The 19692-nt window shown below is 40.8% G+C and overlaps 2 protein-coding genes across 2 annotated transcripts; both read right to left on the reverse strand.

Annotated features, from left to right (window-relative positions):
• Positions 1–817: 817 nt before the first annotated feature.
• Positions 818–7104, reverse strand: LOC137136861 (uncharacterized). The gene is made up of 7 exons (XM_067522616.1): positions 6948–7104; positions 4857–5183; positions 4522–4764; positions 4318–4422; positions 2364–2438; positions 1004–1048; positions 818–922 (listed from the first exon to the last, which is right to left on the reverse strand). The coding sequence occupies exons 1-7, from the start codon at positions 7000–7002 to the stop codon at positions 915–917; spliced, it is 858 nt and encodes a 285-aa protein (XP_067378717.1). The 5' UTR covers positions 7003–7104; the 3' UTR covers positions 818–914.
• A 2788-nt stretch (positions 7105–9892) lies between these two features.
• On the reverse strand, positions 9893–18406 carry LOC137136862 (high mobility group protein B2-like). Its single transcript, XM_067522617.1, has 5 exons — positions 18266–18406; positions 16210–16368; positions 12831–12982; positions 11887–12061; positions 9893–11624 (listed from the first exon to the last, which is right to left on the reverse strand). Exons 2-5 carry the CDS (start codon positions 16357–16359, stop codon positions 11499–11501), a joined length of 603 nt encoding a protein of 200 aa, XP_067378718.1. The 5' UTR covers positions 16360–16368; positions 18266–18406; the 3' UTR covers positions 9893–11498.
• Positions 18407–19692: the final 1286 nt, after the last annotated feature.

Below are 19692 nucleotides of genomic sequence, written 5' to 3' on the forward strand. Positions count from 1 at the left end.
CTTCCTGTCCCTGGTTTAATAAAGAGATTCCTGTGTGATTAATTATGAAATGTGTAAAATAATGTGATTGTAACGTGTAACTGCAGATATTTGCTCTTAGATGTAGTGGAGTAAAAGTCAAAGTATCCATAATTAAATCTACTTAGGTAAAGTACAGATACGTGAAAAATGTACTTAAGTGCAGTACTTGTAATGCAATACTTGTATTGTACGTTACTTTCCACTACTGCCTTCAGGAGACCACAGTGGATGAGGGGGTGCTGAACTAAAACCAAGTACTGGTCCTTCTGTCCATTTGATGATGAAGTAGTGAGACCTTGTTGACCTGAAGTATTTCTGTCTTTCTTGGCCTTTTCGTCTTTTGCTCATGCAGATGTAAAACTGCCAGCTGAGATGTTTCATCCTAAACTATTAGCTTTTGTTTTCTTCTGGTATGTGAACAGACTGAGTATGAATGTTTATTTATCACTATGCCACATTTGTATTTTATAGACCACACACACACACACACACACACTACTGTGCTGTTGTGTTTGAAGAAACACAGTAGAGTGAACTTTAAATCTAAAGTGACCTGTGTGTTATAGCCGACACCCCGAGTGTCACCTGCATCCTAACACTACTACACTCAATACCTGATGATGAATTAATCTCTTCAGCTAACAGCTGGTGCTTTATTAGAATCAGGTCACATGATTAATAGTTTCAGTGTGGACAGACGTCGGATTCTGTGGATGGAGCTGCTTCTACAGACATCAGATACGATCGAGACACAAACATAAACCTGCAGTATAAGAAACTGTCTCCATGACCAGGATGATGAGACACTTTTATCAAAGTTTTATTTCCACCACTGAGACAGTAACATGTAGCTGTACATTAAAGCACGTTCAACATTCAGTCCTGCAGCATCATCACGTCCCTGTTCAGACACAAAACATCAGTTACTGTTACGGTTTTTGTCTGTTATAAACCTGTGTGTGTTCAGACAAACAGCTGTTACCTGCTTTGACTGAAGAATACACAACATCTGGATCAGACGACGGCTCTGAAACACAAACAGAAGAACTGTCACAGCTGGTCACTTTACTGTTGTAGTGTCTGTGTGAGAGTCCACACGGATTAATGGTTTAATCTCTGTCTCTGTGTTGACAAAGACACATCAAATCCATGAATTCATTGATTTGACATGTCTTTGTCTCCATACGTCACCTCAGCAGGCCCTGAGACAAAGACACATCAAATCAATGAATTAATGAATCCACCAATGAAACAACTCAGTTTAAGCTTCTACATCATGTCAGAGCACATGATGAAACCAGATGTTATCAGTGACTGAGCTGGACCCAGTGTAACCGAGTGACCTCACCAGAACTGATCCTGATCACAGAGACAGAGATTAAACCATTAAACTGTGTGGATTCTTTAACCACGCAGGGACCTACTAACATTCAGCTCAGACTCATCCAGACTTTCCACTGGTTTTAAAGATTTTTTTTAATTCTCAGTAAAACCAGCAGAGTGTGTTAGACCTTCGTCACAATTAAAGAACGACACAAACAATAAGATCAACAGTTATTTATTCAAATCATGAGTTATTGACATTTACATCTCTTAATTAAATAGTTAATCTAGACCCATGTAATGGTTCCTGAACTGGATCATTGGGCCACAGTGTATGAAGTGTTAATGTTTCCTGTTAGAAAGTCAGAAACAGCACACAGGTGAATTACCTGTCAATGCCCAGAGGCCCACTGTCATCATCATCATCATCATCAGTCCATGTGTGAAGCCAGTGAAGCAACAGAATATAAGCACATTGACTCCAAACATTATTTGTCCATTATGAGCGAGTGGACAGCAGGAGTCCACTATGTACTACTGAGGATTTCACACTGGAATTTAAAAAATGTCTGACTGTGAAGTTAAGACATTTAAGATAATACAATGAATCCTAACTAGTCTTAACTAGTTGAAATTGCATTGTGAGTCAGTGCTCGTGATTCTAACAGATTCACCTCAGCATGTCTCAGAACTGTTCAGACTAAAAGTCTCCTTTTAATGTGAATTCACTGTAGCTGGTGGGGTAATAGTTGTTCAGGTTTAATCTGGTTACTCAGGATGAAAGAATCACTGAACAGGTGATGTGGTGGACACAGTTGGATTTATCAGAACTGTCATTACATGATTTATTTCACCTCTCTGTAGTGAACGAAATTTAAACAAAGTTAAAGAAAAAGTTTTATTAGGTTGAACTGACAGTTCCTCAGAGAACCAGGCTCATTTTTAGAGGTTATTTTTATTACATTAGATGTACGAGACGAGTACCAGGCAACAAAATGAGTTATTAGTTCTGCGCCTACCTTTCCTGTTGCCTGTCTGTATGGAGGTGATGTCTGCATAGGTAACATCTGGAGGAGGAGATGAAGGGTTTGATCCTGAGGAGAGGAGAGAGCTAAACTTTCAATGGTCCACACAAAAGGAAATTTAACACAAACACACAACCACAATATATAGAAACCCCCTCCCCACCCAAACCCTTAGAATAATAACAGATTTCATCTAATCTGAAACTAAGTCTTGAACTCTTAAACACTACACTACATAAAACCTCTTCATATGTACAAACATCTTAGGTCCAGTGTTCAAAAACATCCTGCTCCTCCTGCTGCTCCACTGCAGCACAGATGGACAGTGATGAAAAACAGGCTCTGCTCCTAACGCCTCTCTATAAAGACTGGGAAGACACCCATCCCGTCCTCCAGGAGTTTCTTCAAAAGCACAGATATTGAAACCCAGTTTGTTGGCTCAGAATGGCAGAAGTTTTCCACTGTCCTGCTGGTCTCAGATCAACCAGCTTCATCGGACCAGCTGTTGTGAGGACACCCTGGTTAGGTCAAACATCAGCCCGAGGCCTGTCCAGGTGAATGCTCAGGCCTCTTAAAGTAATGAAAGGAGTGCTGTCTTCTGGGAAGAGGGACAGCAGCATGTCAAGCTTATCACAGAAGTTCCCCAGCTGCCCGGTGGTCGATAGATCACAATCACGTGGACAGTAACCGGCGCAGTAATCCTATTACTATCAGGAAAAACTCCAGCCCCACCTCCACATCCTGATGGGCGAGGACTGTGAGAGAAGGAAAAACTGCTGGAGATTACAGCTGGGGGCTGGGTGTTCTGTGTGGTGACCCAGGTTTCTGTAGGTGGCAGCAGCTCAACAGCTGACTGTGCAGCAAAAGATGGAATGAAGTCAGCCATGAGGAAAAGGGGTAAGAGTGGAAGTGGCCTGGGTGAGGGTGTCTTCTGTCAGAAAACATGTCCAGAGACACAGTTCCAGTACCGGAAGGATTTTAATGCTTTTCTGATGCATTTGTGTTCCTTTCTCTTTCCTTCCCCCTTTGTCAGCACTCTCTCAGCCCAGTGATGTAGGGTTCTGATCACTCCCGGTCTTTGCACCAGAGGGTGATGTGACTCAGAGTAAATACTGGTCTGTGTGTGGTGGTTTCTTGTATGCTTCAGTGGTGAGGGGCTTCTGTCTTCTTTAGTGTGTACAGCACAATCCCAAAAGCCAGATAATTCCCCATGATGTCCTCCTCTTTGAAATTCTTGTCCACTATATTAATGTGTTTTAGGAAAGATTCCACTTCCTTTTGACCCAGGTGTCACCTACATACCTGAACCAGTGGCTGGGTGTTGCTCAGGGCTCTGTTCTCCACTTTTTCCAAAGTAGAGATTTGCCACGATCAGGGACACAGGTGAACCCATGGAACAGCCATGTTTCTCTCATTGTACATGAAATAGGTAGTGGTCAGGCAGAGGTCAAGTCGGGCACATACAGTATGTGGTCTGGGCTGAGGTTGATTCGCGTGCTGTTTTGTAGTAGTTGATTCCTCACAGTCGACAAACATTATGTGACATTGTAGGACACTGTGGTTTCTTCCTGGTCTATTGTGAGGTTTTGGATCTTGTTGTGAATCTTGTCCTGTGAGTTGTTGAAGTGTTGGAAAGTGTTGCCAACACTATTAAATCTCCATGTTTCTGAAAGAGCTTCAACACAAATCATTACAGGTCTGTAGCATTAGACTCAGTTTTAATTCTCTGTGTTCTGCATGGTGGGCTCGTGTCGTAGCAGCAGACGACCAGTAGTCCAGATGTCTCTCCCTCTCCAAGGATTATTTTGAGTGCAAATTTAATGGAATTAATTGATGAACTACATGAGTTTGGACACGTAAATTTTACAGTAAAATTAAATTTGACCCTGTAAAAAAAAAAAAAACTAGTACACAGACACACTGAAGTATAGTTTCAATCTGTTCATACCCGTTAGTTTCCTCCACAGAATCAGACCTCCAACCAGAAGAAGAACCATGAGAACCAGAGAACCGAGAACTGCTCCAACTATGAGGTCAGGAGAGGCGGTTTTGTCTGGAGGAGAGGGAGCAGAATCTGATCAGTGACCACTTTATTATCAGGTCAGCAGGTTAGTTCATATCTTTAAAATGGAAGTTATGTCTGTGTCCTGACCTCTGACCCTCAGTCTGCTCTGAGGAGTTGGTTTATCCTCATCAATGTAACAGTGGTAGAGCCCTTCATCAGACTGTTGGACACTACTGAGGGGTAACTCTCCTTCAGATCCAGTTCCAATCTTAACACCATTCTTGAAGAAAACTGCTCTGAATCTGTTGTTATCTTTCTTTTTGCAGCGCAGTGTGACATCACTTCCTATGATCACAGGAAGTGCAGGAATCTCCAGAATGACCTGATCACCTGAACAACAGAGTCAGATAGAGACTCAAATACACCAACAGACCAGTCACATATAAATGGACCCAGAGAAGCAGCAGCATGGAACTACTCACCATCTGTACCTTCAGGTACAGTGATGTTGATCTGTTCAGTTTTCTGTCCAGAACTGGTTTCACACCAGTAACCTGTGGAGTCTGATTGAGAGAGAGATGAGATGAAGCAGGAGAAACCATTAATACTTCCAAAGTCTGAACCATCTACTCTACACTCCTCAGTCTTTTCTCCTTTGGTCCTCTTCACTGTCCATCCATCAACTGTCTGTCCATCTTCAACACAACTCAGAGACACTGAGGCTTCTCTGAAGAACTGCTGAAAGTTTGGACTGACATTCAGAAAGACTCCAGAATCAGTCAGTCCAAACAACGGAAGAACAGAAACACCTGGAACATCATTGGAAATAAATATGTTAGTTAACACAGTAAAGTGGAGGATGCAGTATTTAGACTTTTATACAGATCCAGGTAAAAACGAGTTTTCTGCTTCTTTAAGTCTGATAAAACTCAGTGTAGACATGAATAACTGTGGGAATTTCACAAAGAAGGAAACGACCCATGAAACCCACATTTGACCACATCACCATCTGTGTTGTTTATGATCAGCAGCTGATGTTTCCTGCATTAAGGGACAGATCACCTCAGTGGTTCTGAAACACAGGCTGAGGAACTAGAGGTACAATAAATAGGAAGGAAGGAACCAAGTCTGACACCTAAAGTCTGTAATACTATCGTCCAGTGTCTGTACTTCCACTGTACTATACACTGATGGGCTTTCATTCACCAACAGTCAGTAAACTACATTGTAAGATACTGGTCTGACCAGAACCAAACTGGGTTTCAGTGTTTCTAATAGAGAGTCGTGGTAAATATGATCAGTGTGACTGTGCTGTTGATGCACACACATCTCCTACAGGGTAATAAATAGATGAGTTATGGTGGAAGACTCGCACCTGCTCCAGAAATCAGTCTGATCTACCATCATAACAGACCGACCACTCAACAGCTCTCTGGGAGGGAAACTTCACCAACAGCCATAGAGGAAAAGTTAGTACGTGTACTTATACTGGATACTTTTAGTTCGCTACATGCCAAAGGAAAATCCTGCCCAGGGTTTGTCTCCTCTGCAGTAGTTGGATTATAGTAGTTCAGCATATAAACATCATTGTTGAAGATTAGACCAGTGATTTCCAACATTAGGAGTTAAAGTTCTGTGTACTAGTTAGTTAGTTTATAGACATAATGACCACATACACAGAGTATTGTATCAGTTTGATTTTAAGACTTTTCAAACCCTGACTGAACCAGTTAAATGCTGCTGAAGCATCAACACAGCTGTATGAAAAACTACTGAGTAAATTATATTTCAGTCACAGGTCTGTTTCTAGATCCAGTGCTTTACTCTTCACACACTGGACACACAGAATGCAGAACCTGTACATGTGGCATATTTTTACTTTGTTTTCTTTGTGCAGCCACTAACATGCTGAGGTCACCTGACCACCTTCTGCTTTTTCCTGCAACCACGTTGATCCACATCTCTCAGAACACGGAATATGTCATCACACGTCTTCATTAGAAATGTGTTAACACTGGTACAAACTGTGAGGACACAGTTTTTACCAGTGTTTGTTGTGATTCAGCACTCAGTGTAACTACAGGCCTCATTATCATCTCAGCAAACATGAACAGAGCTCATCAGGTAGTCAGTTCGTTGTCTGGAGCCACTTGGAGCCTTTTTAGGGCCACGCTGTATGTGGTCCACAGATGTGAACACATTTCATTAAAGATCTACCAACTAACGACTCAGGCAGATTTAAAATCACACAGTTTAACAGACCCTTAAAGGGTAACTCTGGTTTATTTCCCAACAACGTCATGTTCACCACTAGTGTTGTAGATTGTGGGAATCTCAGATTCATACCAGAGTCCATGAGTGAGACCAGTCTCCAACAGCTTTCTACAGAAAATGTCCAACTTTAAACTTTAAACACTTTAACAGCATCTGGTTTAGTTCTATCAGGGTGTCCATTTTTATACTGCAGCTTCACAGTAATGCGACTCATCATCTCAACTCTCAACTGCGACTGAAGTCTTGCAGTCTGTCTTTAAACATGTAATTAGTAAATGCAGAGTGTGTGTTTGACTCACCGAGGAGCAGAGAGACAGATGGACTCTTCATGTTGTCAGGATAACGACTGAACATCTAAAATACCCAGTGACGCCTCAAGTTTCACCACCACTTCCCTGTTACTCACTCAGCATGTCACTGCCTCCATGTCGACATTCTCACTGCAGGAACAAACTAACGCAGTCAGAGGTTCCTCCTCACTAAGACCTGTCAGCACAGCATCAGGTGTCACAGTGTTTACTAGTGTGTTAACCTGTTCATCAGGAAGCTTCAGACATCAGAGTAACATTAATTTCCCTGTTTGGATCAATAACATGTCACAAACAGCAGCAGGTCCATATAGAGAAATACTGTAAGTACTGTTACCATTATGTAAATGTATTAACAGTATACATTAATCTATACACAGGCCTACATTACTGCTGAGGACTAATCCAATTTACTCCAGCAGCATCTAGACGAACACCCCGACTGTTCCTGTCTGTGTACAAATGACACCACAGTCCCCCACTCACTGATCTTAAGCTTTGATATTCAGGTGAAGCTCAGGAAACTGTGGATGCAGAGCCTGTTTGTGGATCTCTGCACTGTGACCCACTCATGTACCTGCTTTTCAGAAATGTATTTACCTGATTATGAACCTGTCAGGAAGGAAATGCAGTATAGAGTGAACATAAGGGCCAGTAATGACTCCCAAAATAAATAAATAAAAAAAAAAAAACAGGAACAAATGAAAGAGGAAGGAAACAGCACTCAACCAACAGAGCCAATCGATGGCTGAGCTGATTAAACAGCCTGGATGTTAAAAGCAGAACTTCCCTCTGAACTCACTTCTGCTTTTACATCTTTATCTGGTTGTTTTCTCCACTGGAGAAGGGGAATAAAGGGCAGCCAGACCATCAACAACCTCGGGTCAGAGCCAAGACACTCAGTCAAAACACGATGATGATGATGATGGCAGCCTTCACATAGTGAGGGACAGTGCTATTTGTCAGAAAGAGATTATTATTATTATAGCTTTATTTCTATAGCACCTTTCACATCCGGACGTCTCAAAGTGCTGATTAAACTTGGCGAGGATCCCTTCCAGCTGGTCTGTCCATGCCTTAACCACAAGGGGGACCGTCAGGTCCAGCAGTTTTCCTAAGGTTCACTGTTCTCTGCGTCCTCCTCAGGTCATAATAATAATGGACTTACTATGACAGTCAGCACAGAGGAGTGAATGTGATTCATCTCTACATTTTTCCCCATTCATCAGTATATTTATTAAAAAAAGCTTTGGGAATAAGATTGTTAACAAGGATTCATATTTGAAATAGATTATTATATTTGACATTTCTTAATAATCTGTCACTTCTTTATTTCTCAGGTTTGGCTGCTGCTGTCTGTAATCACTAAAAATCACACGTCAAACATAGGACCATCTCTAACAATTTCTTATTTCTCATGCTTTTCAGAATCACTGATCTGAATATAGTTGCACTCATTCCAAACACCTCACTACCACATTACAGCCATTTTCCACAAGTGATACATGTATTTCTTGTTACTGTAACTTTAGCAGTGTTCATGGTTATTTATCAGTTGAGACCACATTAACTGGAGATCGCTACCATGAGGGATTTCAGGTCTGTTTTGGCGAAGTTGTAATTCAAATATGGGAACAAATAATGAGACAGTGACCAAAAATGAACAAAAAATTATTAGATCTAAATTAGTATGAAGTCAATGTTAAAACAAAACCTAAAGCTTGTGGTGATATTACAGCTGAAATTATAATTGGACCTGTGTCAGTACAATCACATCTGATTAGAGGGGTGTGACAGTCCAGTGAAAGACTTCACAAAGGATGGTCCTGTGTTTTCTTGTCCTCCAGGGAGTCTACTTAATCCTAGCTCCTCTGAAGTGAAACCATTTCCAGGTCAGCCAAGGCCAGAGGAGCCATGAAATATGGTAATGAGATGTACCCAAGAACTATTAGTGCAGGAAATCACACCAAAATAAAACCAGAACTAAAAGATGAACCAACTAAAACATTTTGATTGAAAAAAAAAAATAGTCTATTTTATTTTAGTTGCACAGATTGTCTCTATTATATCAGCTGTTCGTCTCCATATGAATTTATTGTTGGTTTTCCAACAGCTGAAAGATTTGTACTTTAATGAGAACACATTTGAATTAATGATGGACAAAATGCAAAATGGATAAAAATATGCTCTGCTTCTCCTCAGTGGTCGTGTTTGAGAACTGGTGGAAGCCAACTAAACTCTAATCTCCTCATTTAAGTGTAAAAACTAAACAAATGTGAAAAACAGAACTCCCCTGACTCACTTCTACATTTTTACCCTCAGTTTTATAAATTAGTCTCCAGCCCGTTTCCTCTGACGCACTGAGTGAAGTCTGTTCTTCACAGGGGAAACCCCTGCTGTCTTTCTACAATGATCAATGTAGAACTATGTTGGAATATAGAAATGAAAACTCAGTCACTGAGCTGATCAACATTTTCACTATAAATATGAAACCATGAATTCCCATGAGAAACATGGGGCAGCTGGGATCTTTGAACCTCAATAAGCCGTGACACTGAAAGGAGTTTTATATGAAGACAGTGGTATATATAACAAAGCCACAGCACAGGAACTTATCCCTCTGCACCATGAACTGAAGTTTCTTACTGTATGTGAGGTTTTATATGACTCAACAAGTGAACTGAGTCAGAGCTGAGGGGTGTGTTCTTACTGAACCTGAAAGAAGGGAATCTGTGGATCAGTGGTTAATCATGGTGTCGTCATCATCAGAGCACTCACTCAGTTTCTTCAGGAGTTTGACAGTGATACAGACAAATGCAGAATCTCATTTCACTCTGAGAGATGCTTTCTTTTATTTCAAAGAGGCCTAAGAATAAACCTCTGGAGTTAGGAGATGGGGATGAGGATCAGAAGAAGAACAGAGCACAGATCGAATGTGGTTTTTCCCTCAGTTGGTTGTTTTATTATAAAAGTTGAAGTTTCTACTCTGACAGTGAACACGGAAGAAAACACTCCAATAAACCTCCAGTACGAAAATAAAAAACAACATGGTGATGAAAAGCAGGAAGAAGGGGCAGGGGTTTCCATGGTAACACACAAGGGTGAAAGGTGAAGGGGTAACCATGGTAACAGTGAGGGGAGGAGGGGTTACTCTACTATCCTCTTGTGTCGGACAGTTTAACATCTGATGACCAAAACACACACACAGTTACTGAAAGGCAGCACGCGTACACACACAAATCACATGTCTCTCTCACACACACACACTAAAATCACATCTCTCTCTCTTTCACACACACATACGCAAACACACTCTGTGGTTCTGTGTGTGTGTTTCAGAGGCAGCTGTCAGGTCACAGGTGAACACAGCTGGACATGATGGTGTCAGCAGGTTCATTAATGTACTGGCAGTGGAGCAGCAACTGAAGATGGTCCAGGTTTGACACCAGCAGTTAGACTGGTGGTTCCTCCACAGACTCGGTCCACCAGCGCCACCTGTTGACTGCATCAACCAACTACAACCTGACTCCGCTGAAGTCACTGATGAGTTTTCTACAGCAGACTGGGATTTTATCTGTTTAGACCAGCAGCACTGAACGTGTTACAGACATTAAAACTGTCAGAAGCAGCTTCCACTCATCATTTCTCATTATTGATTTTTTTCCTACTGAAATGACAGAAAACTTTGAAAAATAACATATTCAAAAGTCATTTTATCTCAAAGCAAAAGGGGACTAATTTCACTGGGACAGACCAATCCCTGGCAGCTCACCCAACCAGCTCTGTCCACAGTCTGATTTAACCCGGATGAAACACATCTGCTCATTTTATGTCCTCGGTGTGGACACTTGTCAATACAATGTGAATAAATGTTCTACACCAACAAGCCAATGGAAAGATACAGGTTAATGTGCAGCTCTGCTGATAAGCCCCACTGACTGTACTGTAGCTCTAAACTGTGACCACCCACCCCCTCCCTCACAGATATTCATACCTTTTGTTGTAATTACAGGACTAAAGGTCATAATTAAGTGATCACCTCTGATGAAGGCAGCATGTGCTTCTGTTTCAAACATGGTCATCACTGAATAAACTGAGGTAAGTCATGTAACTTCCTCCTTGTGTGTTGTGTCCAACAGTAACTTTACACCAACATCCTGTGGACTCAGGATCTAAAGTCTAAGGGGGCTTAGCCTTAGGGGCTTGTGATTGTAAATGTGCTTGGACTGGACTAAAACACCCTCCATCAAAGACAGACGGACACAGCCTCCTTCAGCTCCTGTTTTAATGTTTAACTACGGTTGATGTCTGACCACATCACCATTACCATGGAGGCAAAAATCAGCTGCTCCTGATTGGCTTAACTACGTTCACCCTTTTCATCTTTCTGCACACGTGCTGTCAAGCTCCACCCTCTTCCTCCTCCTGTCCAATCCAAACCTTCTTCTGTTTGAAGTCTAACCTCCGAAACACACACACCCACCTGTCTCTCTCTCTCTAACACACTTTCAGTCTTTCTCTCTCATCCAGCTGCAGCTCTCTCTACTCGTCCTCCTCATCATCATCATCTTCATCCTCCCCCTCATCGTCGTCCTCCTCGTCTCCTCCCTGAGCTGAAGAGCCGGGGTTCCTGGCATACGTGCCGCCGCCACGATATGCCACCATGTCCTGAGAACCATACAGAAACAGTTTATCATCCAGAGGCAGATAAGAGAGACAAATGTTTTGGAACAGTCTGAGTTCTTTGAGCAGGAACAATTAAGAGGCAGCTGCCTCCACCAAACTTCTTGCCACCTCCAAGTCATAAAAATTTGGATGGGTCTCTTCATGTAAACCAACAAACCAAACCAGACCAGACCGACTGTTCCCTAGAAATGTGACAGAGCTCCATTTACTGACAGACTGCTACCATCTCTGGTTCTGTTCTCACCCGGTCATATTTCTCTCGTAGTTTCTGGGCCTTCTCCTCATACGGCTGTTTCTCAGACTGTGACAGTTTGCTCCACATCTCTCCCAGCTTCTTGGCACAGTCTCCTATAGACAGGCCAGGATACTGCTGCTTCACACTGGGACGGTACTCACTGCAGAACACAAAGAACGCAGACCTGCAGAGACAGACAGACAGATCTTATTCATTTAGGTTAATATTTCTGTGACAACATGAAACATTTACTACAAACCAAAATAAACCAGATTAAAGCATTAAAACATTTAAAGCTAAATCCTGAACAAACTAACTTTGTCACACTTGCCACTTTGTGTGAACCATTAACCATCACAGTATCTGTGTCACTACAGTAACTGCAGTATAACAAATAGTAAATGTTGACGGGTTTATGTTTTTGAACATTTGATTCAGTGACACATGGTTCATTTTAAAACAGGTTTACAAAAAAACTGGATGCGTGTAATATTTACAATGCAGAGCAGTGACCTTAGGTCTGACAATGTGACTTTGTGCTGGTAAACAGAGTCCACACACAAACAAAAATAAACTATATTGATGGGATGTTCAAGTTTGAATATGATATATCAGACCACCTATACATTCCAGTTTGTTAGCCTCAAATTTAAAACGTTTAAAAGTTTTAAATATAAATATGCTAAATGATTTATTTAAAAGCAATGTTTATGAAAATAGCAGTTAAACATTTCAGTCAGTATGTGCAAATTGAACCATTAGTGCAATGACATTAAGATTAATGTATAATGTTGCATAAACAACAGTTGACAGTGTATAAGCTAATGAATAAATAGAATGATCCTCCAGTGCAACTGCGTCTAGCTTCAGATTTAATGTCTTTTACATCAGAACTCAAAACACACCTTTTTAAGCAGGTGTCATTTATTGGAGCATTGAGACACTATACTTACGGGGGTCTTTTGGGAGCGTTGGGATCTTTCCTCTTACGGCCCCTCTTTCCGAAACCCTTAGGGGGGACGTAGTCTCTCATCTCCCTGTTGTACCGCACCTTGTCAGCCTTGGCCATGTCCTCAAAACATTTCTTATCACTGGGAGACAGAGCCTGGAGTCACAGACACACAGACTGATTATGTAGAGACACAAACACTGACACTTGTCTCTGACTAATCTGATGGTCTCTTTCTCTCCACAAACACTGTGGCCAACTGACAAATTATAAGTTAAACCAACACAAATTTTTTAGACTTCCAAGCTCTGAGTATAGTAGTAATATGTAGCTCTAAACCCCCAACAGGGCCAAGCCCGGACAAAACTGGGGAGGGTTGTGTCAGGAGGGGAATCCAGCGTAAAAACTGCCAAATCAACATGCAGACAATAATCTGCTGAACTCACAGGATAAGCCGAAAGGACAAATGTTTAATACATAATAAGGTTGTTGTAAATTTGTGTTTAACAAAAAAATAACTAGTGGCTGAACGTTTAAGAAATGGTTAATTTTAAAGTAGTTTTAAATTGAAAAAAATAAACAAATAGTAATAACAACAATAATTAAAGCTAAAGTTACTTTCTAGATGGTACCATTATTTTAAAATGAAGAGAAGTGTTTTATTGTAGAAAATCAATTCAACAGCACAGGTAATGCTCATTCAGAGGTGTCTCTGTTGGTCACACACAAAGTGGTACATAACTGTGATGTGAAAGCAGAATGATAAATAGTTTTCAACATTTTTTTAAACAAATAAAAATTGAAAAAGTGTGGTTTGCGTTTGTATTCAGCCCGAGTAAATTTAGTTTGTATAACCACCATTTGCTGCAACAAACAGCTGCAAGTCTTTTGGGGTAAGTGAAACTTTTGCCCATTCTTCTTTGTAGAATAGCTCAGGCTCAGTCAGATTGGATGGAGAGCATCTGTGAGCAGCAATTTTCAAGTCTTGCCACAGATTCTCAAGTGGATTCAGGTCTGGGCTTTGACTGGGTCATTACAACACATGAATATGCTTTGATCTAATCCCATTGTAGCTCTGGCTGTAGGTTTAGGGTTGTTGTACTGATGGAAGGTGAACTTCCTCCCCAGTCTCAAGCCTTTTGCAGACTAACACGTTTTCTGTATTTGTATCCATCCATCTTCCCATCAACTCTGACCAGCTTCCTTGTCCCTGCTGAAAAAACTATCCCAATATGCTGCTGCCACGTGTCACAGTGGGATTGGTGTGTTCAAGGTGATGTGCAGTGTTAGGTTTCAGCCACACACAGCGTTTTATATTTAGGCCAAAAAGTTCAATTTTGGTCTCATCTGATCAGAGCACTTTCTTCCACGTTTGCTGTGTCCCCACATAGCTTGTGGGTTCTTCTTATGACTTTCTTTCAACAATAGCTTTCTTCTTGCCACTTTTAAACACTCTCATAAAGGCAAGATTTGTGCAGTGCAGGACTAATAGTTGTCCTGTGGACAGATTCTCCCACATGGGCCGTGGATGTAATCTGCTCCTCCAGAGTCACCATGGGCCTCTTCGCTGCTTCTCTGATTAATGCTCTACTTGTCCGGACTGTCAGTTTAGGTGGACGGCCAAGTCTTAGTAGGTTTGCAGTTGTGCCACACACTTTCCATTTTCACATGATAGATTGTACAGTGCTCCATGAAATGTTCAAAGCTTGGAATATTTTTTTTAGCCTAAACCTGCTTTAACCCACTCCACAACGTTATCCCTGTCCTGTCTGTTGTGTTGTGTCCCTTGGACTTCATGATGCTGTTTGTTCACTAATGTTCTCCAACAAACCTCTGAGGGCTTCACAGAACAGCTGTATTCATACTGAGATTAAATTACACACAGGTTGACTCTAGTTACGCACGCCACACTTTTCAGATATGCATTTGTAAAAACTTTTGAAATCCACACACTTTCCTTTCACAATTATGTGCCACTTTGTGCTGGTCTATCACATAAAATCCCAATAAAATACATTTATGTTTGTGGTCCAAACAGTCAGTGATTGACTGAGCAGCGGTTCTGCTGCCATCTACTGACACTGAGCTAAAATGCATCATTATCAACATAACCAAACTGAAAATGTAAAATTACAGTTGTGATTAGAAGTCTACATAGTAAACATGCAGTAGACTAGAGATATTTAACCAAATGTTAAGTGTGTGCACCACCATTTCCTTTAATTAGGGATGCATGTTGTCCAATCATTGTCTTGGAAAAAAATGATTTCAAGCCCACTGTTGACATGACATCTGCATTGCACCTGTGATCACATCATGTGGACTGGGTTAGTATAAATAACAAACAACAATAAATTTTATTGAAATGTTTTTTGTTGTAGTTGGACAGACTGACCAAGCCAACTTAGACTGGAGCTGTGAGTTATAGACAGTAATGAAGTCAGACATTGTTGAGTTAGACTGACATGGTTTGATCCTAATAATAGTTTAAAAAAAAATAAAAAAATCAAAATATTTATCTAAATAAAAACATGAAGGAACTTCACCTTTGCATCTCATACTGTATTCACCAATCAGGTATATCATTATGACCACCTGTACAAATTAATGCAATCCAACACAAGGGCTCTGACATGGATTGTATTTTTTTTTTTTTACAACATGTTCTTTAGAAACTAAAAATCATCTAAGTGACAATGTTTCTTATCGTTTGCCCAGCTGAACTGTGTTGGTCCAAACACTCAGTGACAAATATGACTGGACTGGGGCACAGACAACAGGAATGAACACTCTTTATTTGCATTTACTCGTCTAATGTATAAAAAAATCTGCTACACTTAGAAGCACCTTTGTGATTGATCTTAACACTTCACGACCACTCTCCACATTAGTGTTGCAAAGTTTACATTAGTTTAACTGAGTAACTTGTATCTTTAATTGTAGTTTGCGGTCATCTACCTGGCAGGAAGACTATACACCTGCATCTGTAAATGAAGGGATAAGAACTGGTTTCTAATAGAGTGTAATGCAGCTATTTATTACTGCTTCTCTTATCAACTGACTTTCCCTGTTAAAACAGAAGTGGATGGACAATATAGTAAAACACTGATATAGTACAATATATAATATTGTAATAACACATGTCTTTGCAAAAAAGTTAAGAATAATGAAACCTCAACAGAGAATGTTACTGAGTAGTCTTTATATGACTTATTATTTATGACAAATAAGAGTAAACATTTTATCTTCTAACAAGTAACTGACATGTCACTGCCCAAGTCGTCTGATCGATCACAGACTGGAATAAACTTCTGTTTATTATTCACCTTCAGTTTTTAGCTTTATTAAATGCTCCACACTGTCTGTCACAGTCTGTCTCCTACCTTCCATCTCTCTGAACATTTCTTGGAGAACTCAGCAAAGTTGACAGACTGCTCTGGGTTCTTCTTCCGGTGTTCCTCTCGACACGTCTGCACGAAGAAGGCGTACGCCGACGTCTTCCCCTTCGGCTTGTTGACATCTTTACGCATCATACTGGCGGCCTGAAAACAGAGAGAGACAAGACAGGAAAAGCTGAGCAGACAAGTTACAAGAACTGACTTTCTAAAAGATATTTTTTCAGCCATGTCAGTTTTAAATCATTTTATTGAACCCTTCAAACACAAAACCTGTAGTAATGTACAACATTGACATGTTAAATGTTTTTTTAATTTGAAAGACAATTTGTCATATCAGGAAGAAAATAAATACCACTTTCTATGGACAGAATGGATAAAATTGTTTATCCACAACTAAAAGATTCATGACAATACCCACAAATGTCTGAAGAACTGTGCCAAATCCCAAAAATATTCAGTTTAATGTCAGACATGAAAATGAAAAGCAGCAAAAACTGAGTAGTTAGAATTTAATATCAAATTAATTTGGTTTTAGCAACTAATTTGTCAACATTCTGTTTGCAAGATATGACAAACTGAACCCATTTGGATCAAACAAAACATAATCTAAATCTATCAAACTTGACTCTTAGAAACTGTACACATTTTGTACAGTAAGACTAATCAACTCATCAGTACATTAAATGAAACATAAATGGTGTCAGCCATAATTAAGCTGCATTATATTTTTGGATGGCAGGGAATTCAATATACAAAGAAAGAAGGATTACAAGCAGGCAGATTATTGATAGACAATTGATAATTTAAAGTGAGGATAACTGGTGGTTGCATTTTCAAACCACAATAACACCTATTTGATACCACCCGATGAAAAGAGGGACAAAAGAGGGAATGAAAATGTAGACACCTGGAAATATGAATGATCAAAATCAGAATTATATGATCCAATCCAGGTCATTTTACAGGGAACTGAGCAGCTTTAAATAGATTTAGGTGGAATGACCCTTTAACCTGTATGTCTGATTCTGCTGAAAATGAAAAAAAATAACCTTGTGAAATGTGGAAATGTGTTTAATTAGATCCATATTTTAACACTGAGCATATTAATTGCATGTGGTTTTTATCAAGTTAAGTTTTGGGTTAATTGTGATTTAAATGGTGAAATAACGGTCCATCAGCCGTCTTTGTGACTAACAAAGAGAACAGACTGGGGATCCATTTTCTCCATCGGGGAGCTAGGAGGCCCTCCGACCCGGGCTGGACCCTCTAACTGCACGGACAGCGCCGGGACGTCCCGCTGGAGCCCGGTTCCTGCTCTCCTGCGGTGACTGCAAGTCTATGAGCCGTAGAGATGAACGAAAAGCGGAGCTAGCCGTGTTTTGTATGGAGATCTACGGCTGCTGCAGTTAGCCTAGCCGTGCTAACGGCTAGCTCCCACAGAACAATGGGCCACCATTTGCTTCCCGCCCTCTGCGGAGCTAGCCGCCCCATCCCCCTCCGCTAGCAGCAGGCTAACGGGCTAGCAGCAAAGAAAAAAAGACGTTGAACCCGCAGAGACGGTAGAAACCACCGCGGGAGACCCTCCGATAATAGACCGATTTTATCTTTAACCGCAGCCCCGCTTTTATTCCCCACAGCGCGTCTGCAATGGAAATATAAAGTCAGCACCACAGCTACGCATTTTCAACGAAGGGCCCCGGCTATGCTCCGGAGAGGTCAGCGTAGTATGGACGGGGCCAGGCTATTTCCTGACATTCATGCTTCAAAATGGGCGTTTCGTGTTTACAACGACACGTCTTAAACAGTCCCACGAGTGCGCTAACAGAAAGGCTCAAGAGAACAAACAAAGCTGCAGACCGACACCCGTGACTGTTAAAGCGGCCATTTTATTCCCGTTTTCCAGCCTCTTTCACGGATCTTTTATCACAGGATCCTGCACGTCAGAAAAATTGAGCCGGCAAATCAAAGCCAGTTCATTCCCAGGGAAATAAACCCGAGCCAGGCCGAGTCCGGCAGTTAGAGAACCGAGCGGGGTACTCACTCGTCAGTAGGGCCGTCTACGGGCTGAAGCAGACTTTGGACCGGGTTCTGATTTTCGGGCTCCGGGGTTCTTGTTGTTGTTTGGTGGCTGAAACAGCGACTGCAGACGTTGGTTCACTTTCAAACTGGGTCTGGCTCGAGCGCAGCCCCGCCCCCCAGAAACGCCCCCGTTTGTTGTTTCTATTCAGAGGGCGGGAAAAAGCTCGGCCAACCTGGGCGGAGCTCGGCTCGGCGTTCTGCTCTGATTGGCTCACAGAACTGTATATCAAAGATCGTCTACTTACACGGCTCCGCCCGCCTAGCAACGCCAGCAGGGCGGGAATTCTACACTTACAACAAGGTGTGGTCATAGTAGATTCCTGGGTCTGATTGGTCAGAATCGGTGTTTGCAAAGTCAACAGGCCAATCAGTGATGGGGTGGAGGAGGGGCGACAAAACAGCGGCAGAGCGAGGAATGAAAATGGAGATTGTTACGCTGTTTTCTGTCCGTATTTCTGTGGAAATTAAGCTTAAATATGAAACAAGTAGTCGGTTAAGTTAGTCAATTAGTCTCAATAAACAGAAAATGTATCTGCAACTGTACTGACAAATGTTTTCAAATTTTCAAAAAACAAATGTATAACAATTTTTTTGTTTGAGTTAATCCAAAGATCCTAAAACATCACATATGACAAAGAAATTTATGAAATCATAACATCTTAAACCTGTGATTATACAATCTTCCCAAATCTCTTCCAGGAACCTCACTACTTTTGAGGAACCTCATTACTTTTACAGAAACAACATGTGCATCTTCTGCTGTAATAATAATAATAATAATAATAATAATAATACTAATAATACTAATGAAAGAGTCATCAAGTCTGTTTTGAAGATATGTTTGTTAAAATAACTCAAATGAGTTATGTTTTTGCTAAATATTTACACAGGAACAACATATGGATGGTTCAACAAAGGAGGCCATTTAGTACCATGGTGGAAGGACTCAGATCTTTTAGATTACTTGTAGGAAAGATTTTAGTACCAAGTACCAAGTACTCACTGAATAATAAAAGTAGTGAAAAAAACAATTCAATTACCAAAATATTCAATGTAATGTCAAACACAAACACAATGAACAGCTGTAAGTCATCACCGTCAAAGAGCTGGAAATTGTGGGTGTGTTGTAACAGCTGATTGTGAACTTATTTTATATTTTGTGGGCTAAATGAGCAGCTGAAAATAGATGTTGGTTGATAACCAATAGAGTGTAAATCCTGGTTGCAGCCCATGGTTATATTAATTATTCTTAAAAAAAATAAAAGTTCTGATTTCAGCTCGTCAATTGTAGGGATGGAGCTAATGTTCATTGTCTATATGGATATTTTTGAGGTACTGCTGTTTCAGTTAAATATTAAATTGCATGACCTTAGTCACTGAAAAAATGTG

This window comes from Channa argus, chromosome 12, assembly GCF_033026475.1.
Source record: "Channa argus isolate prfri chromosome 12, Channa argus male v1.0, whole genome shotgun sequence".
Lineage (NCBI taxonomy): Eukaryota > Metazoa > Chordata > Actinopteri > Anabantiformes > Channidae > Channa > Channa argus.

Bases quoted from the DNA above. Each gene is read 5' to 3' on its own strand.
- LOC137136861 (XM_067522616.1), bottom strand. From the start codon at position 7,002: ATGTTCAGTCGTTATCCTGACAACATGAAGAGTCCATCTGTCTCTCTG. The intron at 4,423-4,521 runs GTCAGGACACAG...CCTCTCCTCCAG, and splicing joins GAGCAGACTGAGGGTCAGAG to ACAAAACCGCCTCTCCTGAC. The intron at 2,439-4,317 runs GTATGAACAGAT...TCCTCTCCTCAG, and splicing joins TCTGTGGAGGAAACTAACGG to GATCAAACCCTTCATCTCCT.
- LOC137136862 (XM_067522617.1), bottom strand. From the start codon at position 16,359: ATGATGCGTAAAGATGTCAACAAGCCGAAGGGGAAGACGTCGGCGTAC. The intron at 12,062-12,830 runs GTAAGTATAGTG...CTGTCTCTGCAG, and splicing joins AACGCTCCCAAAAGACCCCC to GTCTGCGTTCTTTGTGTTCT. The intron at 11,625-11,886 runs GTGAGAACAGAA...TATGGTTCTCAG, and splicing joins TACGAGAGAAATATGACCGG to GACATGGTGGCATATCGTGG.